A 19,112-nucleotide genomic window follows, 5' to 3' on the forward strand; every position below is an offset into this window, starting at 1 on the left:
AATTGAGAAATGTTGAGTGAAGTGAAAGTTTGGACGGTCCACTCGGCCCTCCGTCTTGGTCTGAATCCAGAAACGAAATGTACAGCTGTGTTTATGTGAACTGCAAGAGGACACTCTAACAGCTTTATAGGCTTTTAGAGGAGAGTGTGAGAGTGAGGTGTCCTTGAGAGATGAACAAAGATACCGAGAAAAATATCCTCTCCGATGTAAGACAGGATGATGACTCAAGAGCAGTGTGAGCGCAGATATGATCAGATAAAAACTGCTGCTTACAATTCTGTTTTTTTATTCAAAACAGCCACTTTATGATCACTCCTATCCAAAATAGCAACTAATACTGTTTTCTCTTTTAGTTCAGTTATATTATAAGACCAGCATCAATGTAATCTCACTACAGAGATTGATCTAAGGAGGCTGAATTGTGAATCCTGCTATAGCGAATGCATGACCCGCCCTACTCTGCCTCTGATTGGCTAGTACTCGTTGCCTTCGTTGGTCCGGTTTAGGCTTGAGGGGTTGGATTGGTTAGGTTTAGGGTAAGATTATCATGGTAAGCCAATCAGAGGCAGAGTAGCCTTCGCTATAGTAGGATTCGTAATGCCGTGTCCAGGATGTGTTTAGCGTAGCTCATTACAAAACCCGGAAGCAGAGGAAAACAAAAAGAGAAAAAAATATACCTTCCAGCAGCCTCAAAATGATCGAGAGGCTTCTGCCACAAAGTATAACAGCACATTTTTAATTAAGTTAATTTCACTCAGAATGAGAGGGTTAGCATTTTCGTAGGCCTAACCAGATACAAATCAGATATAAGTGAAATAAAAATCCAAAGAGTGAAATGTTTAGGGCAGATATAACTTTATCTTCAGTGTTTTATAAAACAAAGAGTTAAAAAATACTGGAAAGTATGTTTCATATTTACAATTTGAATGCAGAATGAGTTTTAGTCACACATAATAAACTAAAATCAAACACTGATATTGAGAACACACGAGCGGTTTATGTTTCCAGTTCAGAATATCCAGCCCGGTCGCACGAAAAAAGGCAAATGAACACTATACACAGTTTTTTTCAAGAAATTTTACATTTTTTGTCTGTATTTCAAAATGACAGAAAAAAAATGTAAAAATTACATGTTTCATTTGTGATTTATATGTAAATGGTCTTAGATTTACAGTATTTTTTTGTAATCACAATCGTAATTATCTGTATTTAAGCTTTTCTTTCTTAAAGATAATTATTCTGTTTTTTAGAGGTTTATGACTCTATTTTAACAATTCATTTATGTTAGAAGAAAAGGATTTCATGGAATTCTAAAAATATTTCTTGTAAAAATACAGATTTTTTTGCAAAACTGCTGAGTTAATGTAAATCTGGACTTTTGCAATGTGAAATTACATGTTTCATTTGTGTTTTATATGTAAATGGTCTTAGATTTACGGTGTATTACTCTATTCTAACAATAAATATATGTTAAAAGTAAAATATTTCTTGTAAAATTACAGTAATAAAGGCTAATTATATAAAGATAATTACTGTTTTTTTTTTTTACAGTTTATTTATGTTAATTAACGGACATTATTTTTCCGTTTTTTAACAGACATTTTCCATTTTACACTTCTTTTTTTTTACAGTGAATTACACGACAAGCACACGGCAAAAGCGTGCAATCAGACCGTCATTCTTGCTTTTAGCATGTCATTTGTACGATAAGAAATCTGTACAACTGCAATTTAAATGCATCCGCGTAAATTACAGTTACAAGATACAGGTTTAGCTAATTGTTAGGTAGCACAATTTAACCTGTAAAGGAACACTGAATATTAGTAGTATTGTATTGTATGATGTATTTTTGCATGGTTGGTCATCTTACGGGTTAAATGTGGAGGACAGATAATATCTTGTCCCAAGTCTGGCTCCAAAAGCTCCCATCCAAGCTATCACTTAGCATGTAGATAAGCACTTTGTATAATGCTAAAATAGCCTACATGATGCAATTATTAACAAAATATAGATAGATTCAACTATTTCAGGAGCACTCACTTCTTCATGCAGTGCTAAGAATTTTAGTTGTACCGTTTCCAATCGCCCACCACAGTTACCTCCTACAAAAATCATATTTAAATGTAAATATGATCTCCTACATACAGTAAAACCACCAGACTTAGACGTGCATCATTTAAAACATGCACTTCAGAGGGAGCGTATTACAAATTCTCACTTCTTCAGGACTTTGGGAGGAGAAAGAAAGTGATTAACTAAGAAGAACTGCTTTTAGAAACACACACACACACACACGCACACGCACACGCACACGCACGCACACACACACACACACACACACACACGCTCCATTCCCACTAGATCACAGCCTGAAATTAGAAGTGTCCTTTAAAGGTAATAGGTTTTTTTTGTCCGACTCTCTTATCTCTCTCTACCACACAACTGTACCTTCTTTGTAGCAGCTGTGGCTTCAGTCTTCTCAGAAAGAAAGAGAGGAAAAAAAACGAGAAAAAAAGACAGAAAAGTCACAAAATACAGCGAAACTCTAACGTCACAGACACAGAGGATGCTACGCAGCAGGTAAAAATAGTCTGAGGGTTTATTTTGGGTGGGTTTTTGCTTTATTGTCTGGTGGATTGGGTGATGGTGAGTGGGTGATTTTAATAAAAGCTTTAGGTTTATTGCCTCTGGTTTATTAGGATGCTACAAGACAAAGGGGAATCACCGGTACAAGTCTTATGTTTCACTGCTGTCTACTACGGTAGCCTACTGCTGCACACTGACTTCAGCCCAAACAGGGATTATTTGGAAGATAGTGATAAGATATTTAGCTAAGGCTGGCTAAGGCTTATTTATGACCCTATAAGGCTTGTGATATAAGCGTTCACTGATGCACACACTTAAGGTGCAATGCAAGCATCATTGTTCATATACATCGCTGGGTACTTTGTGTGCACCTGGAAGAATAAAAACAATATGGACTAGTCTCCAGACGACAGTAGAATCAGCCCTTGCCGACTTCGGATACACACAGTAGCCATAATGCTCATGCAAACGTGTAGTTAAATGCAATCAGTGCTCTAAGTGAATTTAATAACTTCTCCCACATCCATAATCTATAGTTTATGACGATGAACTGCACTGCAAAAATGATGAAACTGCAATGCAAATAAAAAGTGAAAAATACACCCCCCGATTTTGTTGTAGCTCTAAATGGCCCTGACCCCCAATTTCCGGCTGTCGGTGAGCGTCCCTAGTTTTTGCCGTCGATTCAGCATGTTGAATCAGCGGCGGAGCCCGTTGGTGACAGAAATCGCTCCGATTGGCTGTTCAGGTTATGTGAATCAGTGCATGAGAAGAGAAACGGAAGTGAGGAAAGCAAGCCAACGACTTAAGTCATCTGATATTTTCACAACCACATGGCCATCTGGAAAGAAGCTAAGTGGTGAGTGAGAGTGGTGTTAAAGTGGTCGGCAAACGCTGCTTTGTTTCATGTACGTATCATAATAACGGCTTGTATATCCGCAGTCCTCGGTCTTCCTGTTTCCCTTTTTGAATGACGAATCCAGACTACCGCCACCTGCTGGTGTGGAGAGTTATTTCATCTCATGCACGCGCAGAATGTACGTGGTAGTCGGCCGTTGGCTGGCGTCATTTCGGTGGGTTCAAGTGCAATTTTTTGGCCAAGACAAAAGTGACGTGAGGCGACGTAACTGTGGGCCTTCATCGGCGCTAGTTCTTTGATGTCGGTTTGGTGCGTCTGGGTCTTAAGATCCTCATATCCCCAAGGAAATCCCCGAATTTGGGTTTTGCTCACGGTTTTGGCTACTAATCAGGTTTAGAATTTGAATAAACTAAATTACAACAGAAAAGGACAAAGGAATCCAAAGAGAGTTCACATTTTCATTTTGTTTGGGGTCGCTGAGGATCCCTGAACAGCTGCGTAGTCTGCTTATGCCTCTGGTTTTACAAGATTGCTTCTACTGTCTTACAAGTTCTACCTGCAGGATTAATGTTGCACAGCAGTTTGACTACAACACAGGGATGTCTATTGTACCACGGCTAACAGGCTAATAGTCTAAATTCAGGAGTTGCTTTTAAAGGGTGGATCAGAGGGAAAAGCTCTACAAAGGAAAAAGGGAGATGATTGTGTCAAACAAACCTTGTTAACTTCCTCCTTTGACTAGTTGAAAGAAAAACAAAAAACAAAATAAAACATTAGACAACTGTCCTCTACAGTTTTTCATGACCTGCATGAATACAGAATATGCTGAGGGGAATGATAAGACAACAATTTAAATGCAACAAAAACACAGAAACTAAATTGACTAAGCTCAAAGAAAACAAAGCTTCATCCTGGAGAAAAACTAAATCAATTGAATAAAGTGGTGCTGCCTCTGCCGACGGCCAAGTCAAGTGTTTTGGCAAATGGGAAGGATTCTTTGAACTGGATTCTGGGAAAAGTGTGAGTCAACAGGGGCAGCAGACACAGAGCGGGACTATTGACACAATCAGGATGCTTTATTGAGGAGTCATACTCATCCCAAGACCCATAAACACTCACAAGCACACACAAAAATTGGCAAACTTGGAACCTAAATTTGCATCTCATTTGCGAGCCCGGTCGCACGAAAAAGGCGCATGAATGACATGATAATGGACAAGGCAAAAGTGTGCAATAAAAACGCCATTTTCATGTAATGACGTAGAATAAAAAGTGAGAAAGACCGCTCAATGCCCAGGAGAGATCGTTGTTTTGTTTTTTACGTTACATTAGTGACGTTTGTCACGTGTTTTCCATTCTGCTGTTACGTTGTTTCTGTACATATTTTACGTACTTATTTTAAGCCCAACCTTGACATTTTTCCTAAACCTAACTAAGTGGTTTTGTTGCCCCCTGCTGGTACTGCACCTTAATACAAGCGTGTGATACTCAACTTTTGCTGCGGATGGTTTGCATGGCAGTTAATGCACAGCCCAGTGTGTCTTATACTGGTGCTGAAGGGTGCCTTGTTCGGCAGTATCACACTCTCATGGCCGTGACAAAGCCTGGGAATGAGAACGGGCTGGTCTATTGATCTCCTCCGCTCTGTCTCAGTACGACGGACAGCGCCATAAGTGTCAAATTGCGTCGCAGCAGTCAGTGGGAGTGGTTGACGATGCCCAATATCATTTGGCTCGTTTGAAGTACACGTTTTTTAAGAAAGAAACAGATATCATTTAGGTTTTTATTCATAAAAATATTACATCAGACTCCAAAAGTTACCTGGGCTGCGGCCCCCCTGGGCTCCCTGCTTCCACGGTCTATGGCTCAAACTATGTTCACACTACAAGCGTCAAAAGCAACAAGACAGCCAGCGTGGCCAGCTACATTGTCTGTGAGTCGCTGTTGCTCAAATACTCATTGACGTAGCTGTATATGTCGTTAATATCACTGGGAACTGTCAGAATTAAACAAAATCATATGATTGGTTGCATCGTTGGAGAACTGAAAAAGGTTGAGATGAGCTCAACTTCATTTGGAGCGCATCACAAATCAAGTGTTGGGTGTCACTTTGTAGCTTCATGTCACCGGCTTCTATTGAAAATGAATAGTAGAATGTCTCTCATAGTGTGAATACAGCATTAGGCTTTACAGTTTTGTAGCCGTGGAAGGTCACTTTCTACATATTTTGTTAACTTACAGTATCAGAACATTTTCTTACTGCTTCTTAGCTCCTTAATGTTCTTTTAGAGCTTCCTTTTCTATGTTTGACGGTGTTTTCAACAATTAGTCCGTACATGCAAAGTGATCATTAGGCCTTTAGTTGAAGCGGGCAGCACATCAAACATGAGGACGAACTTGAGAAAGACGCATATTGAAGGAGCCGTTATTAGAGCTGCCACTGAAGCTTTGACAAACCCCTACTTGTACTCGTCTGCGTCGGTTGATCACAAGATAAAGTGAGGACGATTATTTCGAGCACCCACCTGTTTGCTCTTAGTCTCCTCCTTTGGGCCAAAGAAAGGAAAAAGGACATGTTTGAAAAGAAAGCCAACACCGGTAATCTCTCTTTTATCTCACAAAGAAACTCTTTCTATTAAACTAGCTTTTTAAAGAAATGATGGACAGTGAAGTGTAAATAAAAGAGTGCATTCAAAATGTCTACAAAGATCAGAGGTTCAGGGAATATTACAGGAGAGTGAGAGCGGATCTGAATCGATTTAGAGAAAATGAATAGACATTAGAGAAGCTGAAGCCTTGGATCAGAAAGAGGAGGTGAAGGACAGAGCGACAACAAAACAACCAACCTGCTTCTCTTTGTCTTTCTTCTCAGCCTGCAGAGACACACATTTGTGTGAGTGAGCGACGCTTACATGCTAAAAGCAACAGTATAAAGACACATTCACTCACACGCTTACATCATAACAGATGCACTATTATGAGGTTCACCTTCCCCGTTAGCCTTTAGTCCCTCCAGACAGTGACTCACATATTAATAAAGCTTATTGTGGCCTTCAGGTGAGACCCCTCTTAGGTCCAGTTTTGCTGATTCTCAGGTTTTGTATCCAGCTCGGAGGCTCACGTCCCCCTCTGAGAGGTGATAAAGACTTAGCTAAAAACAAGCCTTGATATTTTAAGAGTACAAGTTGTTTTTCTGACAGTGTTATGCATGAAGCACGTACAGGATTTAGACCTTCAGAAAAACATTATCAGACCACTTTGAACACGGATCATTAGGAGTGTTAACACCAGACGCGCTGGAAGCCGACCCCCTGGGACTTTAATACGATCTCCTTCCAATCACCAAATCATTTCACTAATGACCTGCTCCTTTCTGCACCTGAAGGTGTTCACCTAATGTGAAAATAGTTGAAAGGAAAACCTACTCTTGTTCACATAATGGCTCATAATACTGTATATCCATCCCTCACCTTAACTAGCTTAGTGCTATTTCTCTGTCAGACTATACTGTTCATTTCAGGTCCAGCAGTAACTACTTTGGAGCACTATTAAGACACTTTTTAACTGCATTTTTCTGTAATTTTTCTTTTGTTCGCCCAATTTTTTGAACAGCCAGTACCTCTCACAATGGGGTCCTTGTCATTATTAACTCTAACGCTTTCCTGAGGAGGGAGCACACAAGCTCCAGTCTACTACAGTTTTATAATGGCGTTTAACTCCTGTTCATACACATCCTACAAAATATTGGCTCACATCCTGCGCAAAGTGTGTAATGGAAAATTACATTGTATGTAATGATGTCTCTTTATGCAACAGTGGAAAGTTACTGTCTGTGTGCTCTTCGTCTCATGTAGTGGGAAAGTATTGAGTGTTGACTTTTACTGGGACAATGTCTGAGTAAAACAACTCCTTATCTGTGCAAAACAACTCCTTTTCTCACAGTCCCTGTTGTAGATTTCTATATAGTCACATTGTAATAATCTCCTGCGGTGCACTCTCGTGCAGACGTTGTGTGACTCTGTATAACCAGTGCCTCTTCTTGCAAGAATAAAATACAACAAAGACATTTCATCTGTTTGGGATCTTGATTTCAACGTTCATTAGGACTCATCTTGGAATATTGACAGAATTTCCATTACAAGTGTCAGCCCTATCTTTTTGTTTTCTTATTAAAAAAATGCCACCCAAAGTTTTGTCTTAGTTTTATCAGGTTAAAATGAAGGTAAATTGTTTTGGTTAAACCTGCAATAATAGCTGATTTTGTTTTTCGCCCTTGTGGATCAGCTGCAACACGCTGTGAATGCTGTGAACTATAGCCGTGTTTCCATCCGAATGTTTGAATGCAAACTAGGCGCGAACTAGGCGCGTTTGCATCAACTGGTTTGGACCAATTAAATCTGGCTTGTTGTCTACAGTGTAGTTTGGTCATAAGTTGGAGCTATAGGCTACGCAAGGCTGTAATCCGCCAGTAAACAGAGTAGAAGAAGAAGTAGAGGTTGCGAATCGGAAACAAAACAAGTCGGCTTGGCCCTCTAACATCTAACCATCTACGAGAGAATAATGGAGAGAGGTCTTCAGGAATTGTTTCAATTGTTCTTTCATGTCAGCTAATATTGGTCATGTTTCATGCTGTTTGGAGACGAAGACAATATAAATATATATCCGAGAAGACTCCGACAGCAGAAAACAGCTGATCAGTCAACGTGAGTTAAATGTTCACGATGTCAGAATTTATTCGGCAAAGGCGTTTCCATCCATTTAGTGCATCAACTCTTTTTCGACGAAGGCAAAAACCACCTCAAGCGAGCGTAAAAACGTTTTTTTGCAATTGACGAAGTTTTATCGATTTTTTTTTTTGTTTCCGTACAGCTTTTCTAATGCGATTCTTCAAAAATGTGCATAAAAATATGTGAATGGAAACACGGCTATTGACATATCATCACCTTTTTAGTTGATATAGGGAACTGGATACTACACATCCAGCAGTAACGGAGCAACGTTATCATTAATGTAGAGTCTTCTTTGTGTCCGCCTGATGAAGTCTAATATTTACTCTCTTTTAGCTCTGCTTTTGGTCTCTACAAACTCCTGAAGGAAATATCTGTCTCTTTAGCTGATCAATGCTCCACTTTGTTCACCAGCTAGTCTCTAACTGTGTCTGTCTGCTGTACAGTTTTGGGTCGGACAGTTAAACAACGAGCTGAAGCTCTCTATAGAGCTGCAGATTCAGGTGATAATTCTCTGTCCGTTCATCACTATGAGCCCCATTCACATTGTTTTCACGTTATTTGATATATTGTTATTATAAAAACATCTATTATAGCAGCCTTATGGTTGGGTTTAGGTGTCGTTTAGCTAATTTACTGAAAGAAGTGTGCACATGGTATGCAATTTTTGTATATATAGCGATAAAAATGGTATTTTTATATAAATAATACAAAATCTTCCCACACGATCAGGCTGGACAACCACACACACACAGACACACACATCTCTGAATGCTTAAAAGAATATGACTAGTTTGCACACACACAGTTTAGTTGCAAACACACCTTTTCCTTCTTGGACTCAGACTGTGATGAAAATAGAAAAGAAAAAGACAAATGACATAAATGTTAATAAAAATAAAAATAAACATTGAATATTAAAAGCTATATGAGGGGTCTATGGCTGATGGCTCACCTTTTCCTTATCGAGCTTTCGGACAAATAAAAGAATGAAACAAAGACGTTAAAGACAGAAAACAACAAATAGAAGACATGGAGAAGACATGACGTTAATGGTGATGACGGAAAGGAAATGTGGGAACATGAACAGAGACAGTGAAGACGCTCAAACACACACAATCTTAGACACCGTCTCACATGAGAACAGCACGGAGAATGGAGGTTCTAGTCAACTACATGTGAGGGTTTCAGTCAGCTCTGAGATGACAGCCGGCAGGAGGAGAGAAGTGAGTTATGGAAATGTTGGAGGAAGCTATTTTAATGAAAGCAAACCTTCTCCTGCTCCTCCTCACTGTCATCATAGTCTGAGGACTCGTCCTACAGGAGGACAGATGGCAAATGACTTACTGTAGGCACAATCTGAAACATCTACTTCCAGTAAAAAGTTACATAACTAACAGAACTCTAGTTTATTAAGAGTATCTAAGTTTTTCTCTTTCTTGTCTTCATGTTTTTTGCGAGAGGATTTTCTTTTTAGTACCGAAAGTTTAAAATATCTCAAGCTTTTGATCTCAACTTCAACCAGAGAACCAGCAGGCGTCATGTAGCACGCAGCACTTCCCTGAAGCATCTCTTTAGTGCTGCTAGCTGAAGAAAGAGACGTCTGGTGGAAACAAGCATTTAATGTTACAGCAATATGCTGATCTGCATCATCATCAGGTGACAAACTGACTGGACTTTGTCCATTAGAGGACAGGGATTTAGTTTACCAGTGACAGACCACAGGGACCTTCTTGTCTTCAAGTCAGAGCGAATACAACATCCACAGTTTCACATGTGGATGTCGCTGTAATAAATCAACTTAATATTCGTCCAATATTCTACACAAGATCAGTGATTAAAGCTTCACCAGGCAATATTTTTATAGAATACCACAAGTCTTATCAGAGCAAATCACAAAATGAATCACCCCACAAACCAACGTATCCTCATACAACCGTTCGTATAATATACTACGAAAAGTTATTCCTCATTTTTTGTGCGTTTTCCTTCAACATGTCCAGCAACACGTGTCAGTTTCCGCTCATAACATGCATACAGTCTTTTCAGAATTAACTTTTGTCTTCACAGGAAACAATTTGGCTAAGGTTAATTTGGATAGGTTTAGGAAAAGATCGTGGTTTGGGTTGAAATAACTCTGGAAGTGGCGTCACTTAAGTACAGAAGTTTCACACGGAGCAAGCTCGCCGGTCTCCTTGGCGAAAGTCTGGTGTTTTTTGACCCACCCATTCACGCCGACTTCCTCCCTATGTGGTGTTTGTCGTTATATTTCCTGAGATACCTAAATATGAAAACATTTTGTGGGATATATGTATGAATTACAGTGTATTACTTTTCGTAGGTATAGCTATAAAAGGTTATATGAGAACAACCTGCAAAACCTTACAGTAGATTCAACTTATATTCCCAAATTAAATTAATATAAGGTGAATATGGTCACTGGTGGGATAAATTATCAGCCTAAAGGAAGTGATAAGTTAAAGCTTCAAAAAGTTTGATTGACCAAAATTTGATTCTTCTCTATTTTTGGCGTCAGATCGGCTGAGTTGTTAACATGAGAGCAGGAATTGGTCTTCTAACTTCTGTTCTACTTGATACTGACTGTGTAGTTGAGGTTCGCTGTTTAATATTCTAAAAAAACTCGATTTCATTCAGGTAAAAGCAGAACATAAACATACGCAGGTGAGTCTAGTTCACAAATACAGCACAACACACAAAACACAAAGTCCCGGTTGCACAAAGGCCTGATTTCAAGTGTGTTAACAAACATCACATCACTTCTAGTCTCTGGGCCTGAACCAACCAACCTTGTTCTCCTTCTCTTTGTTGTCAACCTAAAGGCGGACGGGACAAGTCAGGACAGGAGAGGACAGGGCAGATAGAAAAGGACAGGAGAGGACAAGCAGGACAGCATTAGCAATCATGCCTTTAGCAAAAAAAATAAAATGAAAATCCAACATATTTCACAACAAGAGCTCAGCTTTAAATCAAAATCACTTGACAATCAGAGAGAATCAAAAGGCCACAAATGTGACGTATAACCCGCCGTTAAAACAGCTGTATGATTGAAGCAACGCATGAGAGCAAGATTCATTTAAAAGAGACAGAAACACTCTGAGGAAACAAACAAGACTAAACCCTAAAACAAACTATGTACCTTGTGGGAACCTGCTTTTTGTCCTCATACAGTATAGGATCTGAGACCCACAATGTGACTGTGAACAAGTTTATCCTCACAGCCTCATTACTACACAGCACACCCTCTCTGTAACCTTTGCACTGGTGAGGACCTTCATTAAGATAATGCTTTCCCTAACCTCTAACCCTAATCATTGCAACCTCGACCTTCAACCTCCTGAAACCCTAAAGGAATACTCCACCCCCAAAATGACCATTTGTATACCAATTACTCACCCGCTGTTACCTTGAATTCTTGAAGAAAACTCCCATGCCTTCATGGTGAACGGAGGTTTTAGCCAAGATGCATATGTTTGGGAAGTAGTGAACATACAACTGAGACTTGAATTAAACTGCACCAGTTGTGTGAGAGTTTGTAAACAGATGTTTTTATATCGTTTTGCTGTTGATAAACGCGGCTCCCCTTTAATTCAATTCCTCATTAATTTAGTCCATTTCTTTTTTATTCTCCGTTCACTGTGGAGGCGTGAGAGAAAAACAACTTTTTCTTCAAGAATTCAAGGTAACACAGGGTGAGTAATTGATATACAAATGGTCATTTTGGGGGTGAAGTATTCCTTTAAAAACAGCCTGTTGACCAGACAAAATGTTCTTACTTTCCAAAAAAGTATTCATCGTAAAGTCTAGAATTGGATCTACCGAAGCCAGAAGCACAATACCAGAGCACACATACCAGTATTTTATTACCCAAATAATGCCAGCCAAGCTAAGCCTAAGCCATGCTGCATATTCACCCTTACCTTCACTCATTCATTATCTAAAATAAACCTAAAAAAACGCCCCGTAGACCAACTTATAAAAACACTGAGGGCCCTATCTTACACCCAATGCAAAGCGGCGCACAGCGCAGTGCAACTGTCATTTCAGACCAACGCAGTTGTCATTTTCACATCCACGTTGTGTAAGTAGCAAATATACTTGCGCCAATCAGTGCGCCCATGGGCGTGTTGGTCTTAAAATGAGGTGTGGTCAGGTGCTTTGTTGGTGCACTGCTGTCTCGAGGCAGCAGAAAGCGATGGCACCATTGACCAACAGAATCCTGGTCTAAAGTCTGGCGCAGTATTTAAAGGGTGCATTATTCAGATGGTAAGTTGCACCTACATAGGCGAGTTCACAGGGTTCTTCTAATGTTAATTAAGAATCTTGAGGTTCCTTTTTAATAAACAGCTCCTTCATGAAGGAAGTCTTTAAGGAATATTACATAAAAAAATAAATAAAGAGTCCATTTAAGAGACTAGAGATAATTTCACAAGTCAAGTTGCAGTTTACATCCATGTCTAATGTCCAAAATGTCATCACTTCATCATTTTATCCTGTTAGACATTTGTTTCAAATTGTCATAATTAGCATATGAATTCTTCAGTTATGGATAAAACATGTATTGTGAGGTCACAGTGACCTTTGACCACTCAGTCCAAGTGGACGTTTGTGCCAAATTTGAAGAAATTCACTCCAGCCGTTCCTGAGATATCGCGTTCACGAGAATGGTACAAACGTACAGACGTATGTACGTACAGACAAACCGGAAAACATAATGCTTCCGGCAACAGCTATCTCCAGCGCAGAGACATAAAAAGTCCTTATAGAGAGGAAAACATATTTTAACACAAGCTTAAACACTTGCTTACACTTCACTGCTTTCAGACCAGCTTTTATACACATAATATCAGACACAAAACATCCTCTCCTGCAAAGACCTCAACTATAACGAAGCAGCAGCACATTTAACAGTATGGGCATCTTCTCTCTAACATCCCATTAAACATCTACTAAGATCCCAGTACGTTTCTCCATTAACCAGTGCAGTTGAGACTCGACTCCTCCTCCTCCTCCTCCTCTCTGACTCCCCACCGTCAGCTGACAATCTGAGACATCTCAAGAAGACATTAAGTGGCGGCTAAATACAACATTTTTACACACCATCAAATTCAATTGTCTGGCAGCCCACTGTCGAGTCTATTAAGCGCTCAGTGGAGGAGGGAGGCTGTAAACGTGTTAAGAGCTTTGCTAGCGTGTGGTAGCTGAGGCTTTATGGATGTTTGGGCGTCGGGGATATGGAGGGATTTATCAGCTGAGCTCAGGGAGAAGCAGCTAGGGAGTTCAAAGGGATAATAGGCGCTTGATAATATAGGCAAAACTCATTTAAAGATGTATTTAAAATGTTTCCTGTGATCTTGGACAGTTTGATATTTAAATCAAAACTTGATGACAGATGTGTGCTTGTTTCCAGGCCGTTGTCAATCAAATAATCAAACCACAAACGGCCATAAAGAAGCAGATTAGCTGAGATTTTGAGTGTTAATCTCTGGAGTGTTTTCTTTTCTGATATTCAATTTTGATTTTATTCTTATTTAGTCATCAATATTTAATGTTATTGAGAAATAGTTAAGATATAAAACCGTGTTTTCAGGGGCTTTAAATAGAAATAAAAGCTGTATTTTTATTCCATATCATCGTTTCTGCACCCTCGTCTTGGTGTGAGCTACAGAGTCATCTTAAACTAGTGTATTTTATAAACATGCAAGATTATAAAAACAGGATTAAGGAGTATTTGACCACTGAATGTCATGTTACTGAACACTGCTAATTCAGTGTTTGATGTAATTTCCAGTTTGTTTTAAGTTTGTTCTTTTATGTGAAACGTTTTATGCTGCCGTCTTGGCTCTTCAAAAATGGGATTTTAAATCTAAACTGGAACATCCTGGTAAAATAAAGGTTAAAAAAAAAATAATAATCTATATGTATTGTTGTGAGGACGTTTATAAAGACCTAGCCATAGTAGGACTCAACGTAATTCTCAGATTATGCTGCTATCTACTCAAATAATCAATATTCATAAAATCAGACACTAATATGCGATAATGACACATTCAGTTGTGAATTTCTGCTCGCCACAAGTCCAAACTAACTTCAAATGACAATATTTTTTATTACAAATACCCTATAAATACAGCTGCAAACTGTAGAGGTTCAGTGATGTTTACTCTACTTATTAACCAGCAATAAAAACTAGTCAAATTCAGAATTTAAAGAGATGAATAGATATTAAAAATGTGTGAAATCTCCAGTTCTCAGCTTCCGAACAACTATTGAGATTGATATAGTGATATAAAATGTCCAAGATCTCAGGAAAGTTACAGAACTTTTTTTTCATGGAGGATTTTTGCGTTGATTGACAGTTTTTCCTTCTTTAATTCTCTCTTACCTCAGATCCCTCTGAGTCTGAGCAGCCAGACTGCAGTCGAAATGAAAAAAACAAACAAAAAACAATTAGAAAAGAAGGTGAGATGAGACGAAAAGAATTAGGAAAAAAAGATATAAAGGACATTTAAAGGGACTATTTGTAACTTTCAGAAATGCTTGTTAACAGCGACACCTGTGGCCGTTAAGTCAACGAAAGTCAGCGTCGGGCTCGCGCTTGCTTGCTCTACATAGACATGAACGAGCATCGCTCAAAACAGTGAGGCGACACACGTCAGCTAAAACCACAATATCACTCTATATTTCAGCTGCTTGGCAGTAATGTTAGCTGACCAGACGAAGGTCTCTCCATGAATCAATGCTGATCCTAGTGTTTCCTGCCTTAGCCCCGCCGCTTCAGCCCCGGCTAAGGCAGCGGGGCTCCGCAGCGAGTAACGTTACCATCTCCGCCCGCAGCCGGAGGGAACAGTGAAAACACCGGCACCCGGTTGGAGACGATAACGTTTCTCGCTGCGGAGCTCCGTCACTTCACAAGACACGGAAAACCTCTGTTGGTCTGGAGGAGCTGTACGTCCACTGTGCATTCACTAGATATTCTCAGAGCTAAACTAACTCTTCTGCAGTGTGGAGTGAGCGCACGTTCACGTCTAGAGGTGGAGCGAGCTGAGCGAGAACACGTGCTGTCTGAGTGAAGGCAAGCAGAGGAGGAGAGACAGCGGACACACGCGAGCGCGCATGTGTCCCGACCCGGTACATTTATACGCTTACAAAGTTACAAACAGTCCCTTTAAGGAAATTATATGTTTGTTTTTTGCTGATGCAGCCTACCCACCATGTCATCCTCTCCTTCATTGTCAGTGACAGCCTGGTGGAGATGGTATGAAAATGAAAAAAATACATAAAATGTAGGACAAAGAAAATGTGATTATATAAAGAAAAAGAAGAAACAGACAGTCTTGTTGCTCTGCTAAGGTGCTGTAAGGACACAGCTAGTGTCATTCTCAGATTAAGCTGGTGTCCACTAAAACTAAATGTGACACTAATTTATGATAATGATAATACTGCTTGTGAATTTCCGCTAGCCGCGAGCTCAAACTAAGTTCAATGACAGTCTAAAAACACCCTAAAAGCCGAGCAATGTGAATCACCATTATAATATGTAGCCAAAAGTATGTGTCCACATATTGTGTATTTTTGTTTTGGACTATAGGTCTCTTAGTTACAGTACAATAAAGACCAAATGTTAATATGACAGCATACAATCATATTTAAACAATCATGTGTTTCATGTTTTTTCCTGTTTCAACATGACGAAGCCCCCCGTGCACAAAAGACAAACGCACAAATTCATTCATTCCGGCGTCCATCAAAATATTAAACAGTAGGTCTAGTATTATATAATATGATTTTATTGAGAACTAATATATTGTAAATTGATTATTTATTATCTGGTATAATAATACCTGGTCTTAGTATTTAAAACTCTTTTATTACCTTTTATTATTTTACAGAAGTACTGTCTCACACTCAACATGTGAATTTAAACACGTTCATGTATCAGTGAATGTATGATCCATGTTTTATGCGTGTATGTATATTGTGACTTTGGTATGTTGTGTGATGCAGCGGCCCAGAGCCCAAGACAAATTTCCCTGTGAGACAACAAAGTATAGCTTATCTTAAAACCAGCTCTGTAAAGAAATGGTTTTCGTATTTTGGTGTGGAAGAACTTGACCGGTCTGCACAAAGTCCTGACCTCAACCCCATCCAACACCTTTGGGGATGAACCGGATTGCCGACTGTGATGTTGTGTCGGACCTCACTAATGCTGTTGTTGTGGCTGAATGGGAGCTGAAACCCTGCAGCCTGGTTAAAAACATCTTGTGGAAAGCTTTCCCAGTAGAGTGGAGGTTGTTATAGCAGCAGATTAACACCCATATTTTGGAATTACATATTTGACATTTGGGTGTCGACATACCTTTGGCTATTCAGTGTATTTGATACTTAAAAAGAAAAGTAATTGATCATAAAGATGAATTTCTTTAGATTTCAGAAAGTCCTAAACTAACAAATATTTCCCCCTGACGAAGCAGGAGAAGCACAGGTGTACCCAATAACATGAACAATGACAGCCAGCCAGCATGCACAATGGGGTACATATGGAAGACAGCTATGATTGATCTTATTATGTACACCTGTGTCTGTGTGTGACAAGTCGAACCAGTTTAAAACAACGACAAAGTCCAAACTGAACTATGAGGTTTGAGGCTGTAACAGACTGACAGGTTGACCCACCTCCTCATCTCCCTCCTCGGGTTCCTCCTCGTTCTCAAGCTTTGGGATAGAAGCAGCGCCGTAGTGAAAAGAACAGTATTATAGGTGGAGAGGAAGTTTATTTCTGGGAGTGAAAACTGGGAGTCTACAAAGGAAGAGGAGGAGGAGGAGGAGGAGGAGGAGTTGATGTCTTGTTTAATTGGGATCAAACTAAAAACAGACACGTACACTCTACTCTGGGTAACAAGAGGTTCAGGGCAGGTTGTTACTCTAATGAACTTGTTTATTTCGGATGTTCCAGGAGCAACGGGGGGGAAGGGGAGCGAGGGCAAGAAAAAAGAAAGCGAGACATACCATCTCCTCCTCAGCGGTTAACTGGAGACAGAAAGACACATCTCACCTTACTTAAATGAACTTGCAGCCTATGTATGCACATGCACACACACCTGCTGCACCTTTTGCACCTTCACCTGCAAACAAATGACTAAAACAATCTATTTTTATAGAGCTTCTTCCACTATTATTATTACAAAAATATATCAGCAAGGTTCCTTTAAATTCAAGCAATGCTGAATAGTCAAGTGAACGTCGCAGGAGAAATATAAAAGAGGGGGAATTTATCACTGAAGATGAATATATACTGCAGATTTATTCCCACACAAATTATAATGTTTTCAACTGTTTCCAAGGTTTCCACATTTACACAAAACACTCCTCTTCTTTTTCCAAGTTTCATCCTATTAAAAGCTGAAACAATTACAGGTTTGCAAGATTCCTGCATGCATATGACTCTGCTACGTCTCCTGGTAGCGACCGATGAACCCATCCATCCATCCATCCATCCATCCATCTGCAACCGCTTATCCCGTTAGGGGTCGCGGAGGGGGGCTGGAGCCGATCCCAGCCGACATTGGGCGAAGGCGGGGTACACCCTGGACAGGTCGCCAGTCCATCACAGGGCTGACACATAGAGACAGACAACCATTCACCCTCACATTCACACCTACGGGCAATTTAGAGTCAACAATTAACCTAACCTGCATGTCTTTGGACTGTGGGAGGAAACCGGAGTACCCGGAGAAAACCCACGCTAACACGGGGAGAACATGCAAACTCCACACAGAAGGGCCGCAAGCCGGATTTGAACCTGCGACCCTCTAGCTGTGAGGCGCCAGTGCTAACCACTGCACCACCGTGCAGCCTTCCGATGAACCCAAATACATATAAAATGCTTCCATTACAGTAATAAGGTCACACCTGGAGGACGGTGAGTTGACCCAAATAGATTTGTCTATGTGCTGGAACGTACGAGTACCAACAGGACTCCAGTTGTTCCAGCAGCATTTGAAAGCATTTCAAGAAAAAGCCTAGAGTGTTTTTCACAGGTTTTTCCATTTTCGAAACTCTCCCGCTGTGTGTAACACCAGAGTTTGTCTATCACATCACACTTTCCCCAAAAATCTGATGGGGAAAGCCATTTGAAAACACCTTGTTGATAAAGAATGTTACAGTGAAAGCTGGCAGATTCCAGTCGTGTACTTTAAAGACGAGCTGCAAGTTTTCATTTCGACATTTTGACCTTTAACCAAGAGAGAAAGACCTTATCAGTGGCTGCAGGTTGAAATGAAAAACTCTCAGGTCCTCGATTACAAACCGCTGGTGCGGGACAGGTGTTAAAGGTGTGTGTTTTCATCTGTTGCTGCTCACCTGTTTTGCTCCCATCGACTCGAACATCTTCTCCAACAGGACCCTCATCTGCTGGATGTTGTTCATCAGCACACAGGGCTGGAGGATGATGGATGAGGGAGACAAAAGGTGGTGAAGAAAAAAAGGAGGGGGACAAAAAGTCGAGATAAAAGAGCAAATGAATGAAAGTCAGGAAAAAGATCGATGACAGGAAGATGGAAGAAGCAAAGAAAGAGAAAACAACAGAGATGGAAGTTAAAGAGTTACAGAAATGGGCAGCAGCAACTAAAATATTAATCCACTCCACAGAGAGTGTACTAGCTTTCAAAGTGCTTGGTCTCCCTCCAAATGGGAGATGAGCTGAGAGTGTGGTGGCAGAGTGGCGACGCAGCAGTACTCACTATCTTCTCCTTCTCACAGTAGGAGGGGTAGCTCTTGGCCAGCAGGGCACAGTACTGCAGCAGCACTTTGGTGATCGTCTGTGGAAACAAGATAACACACACTTAGGACATGTTTACTGTTGGACCTCCTGAACGCCCGTATTTACTCCTCTAGTTTGAGTTGTTTGGTCAGGTGAGAGC

At 40.2% G+C, this 19,112-nt stretch overlaps 1 protein-coding gene across 6 annotated transcripts in view; it reads right to left on the minus strand.

Moving 5' to 3' along the window:
• Positions 1 to 19,112, minus strand: part of LOC119492936 (protein unc-13 homolog B-like) — a 199,330-nt gene that overhangs the window by 13,840 nt on the left and 166,378 nt on the right. For 4 of the 6 annotated variants that reach the window (XM_037777840.1, XM_037777841.1, XM_037777839.1 and 1 more), the window contains 13 exons: positions 18,933 to 19,010; positions 18,553 to 18,630; positions 17,200 to 17,220; positions 16,867 to 16,905; positions 15,404 to 15,436; positions 14,576 to 14,605; positions 10,980 to 11,006; positions 9,128 to 9,142; positions 8,998 to 9,018; positions 6,292 to 6,318; positions 5,971 to 5,991; positions 4,163 to 4,183; positions 2,449 to 2,475 (listed from right to left, as the gene is read on the minus strand). In XM_037777840.1, the coding sequence (XP_037633768.1) occupies positions 2,449 to 2,475; positions 4,163 to 4,183; positions 5,971 to 5,991; positions 6,292 to 6,318; positions 8,998 to 9,018; positions 9,128 to 9,142; positions 10,980 to 11,006; positions 14,576 to 14,605; positions 15,404 to 15,436; positions 16,867 to 16,905; positions 17,200 to 17,220; positions 18,553 to 18,630; positions 18,933 to 19,010 (438 nt within the window). The remainder of the gene's footprint in view (positions 1 to 2,448; positions 2,476 to 4,162; positions 4,184 to 5,970; positions 5,992 to 6,291; positions 6,319 to 8,997; positions 9,019 to 9,127; positions 9,143 to 10,979; positions 11,007 to 14,575; positions 14,606 to 15,403; positions 15,437 to 16,866; positions 16,906 to 17,199; positions 17,221 to 18,552; positions 18,631 to 18,932; positions 19,011 to 19,112) is intronic. The other 2 variants (XM_037777844.1, XM_037777843.1) reach the window with 1 other exon arrangement.

Source organism: Sebastes umbrosus, chromosome 8 (assembly GCF_015220745.1).
Source record: "Sebastes umbrosus isolate fSebUmb1 chromosome 8, fSebUmb1.pri, whole genome shotgun sequence".
Taxonomy (NCBI): Eukaryota; Metazoa; Chordata; class Actinopteri; order Perciformes; family Sebastidae; genus Sebastes; species Sebastes umbrosus.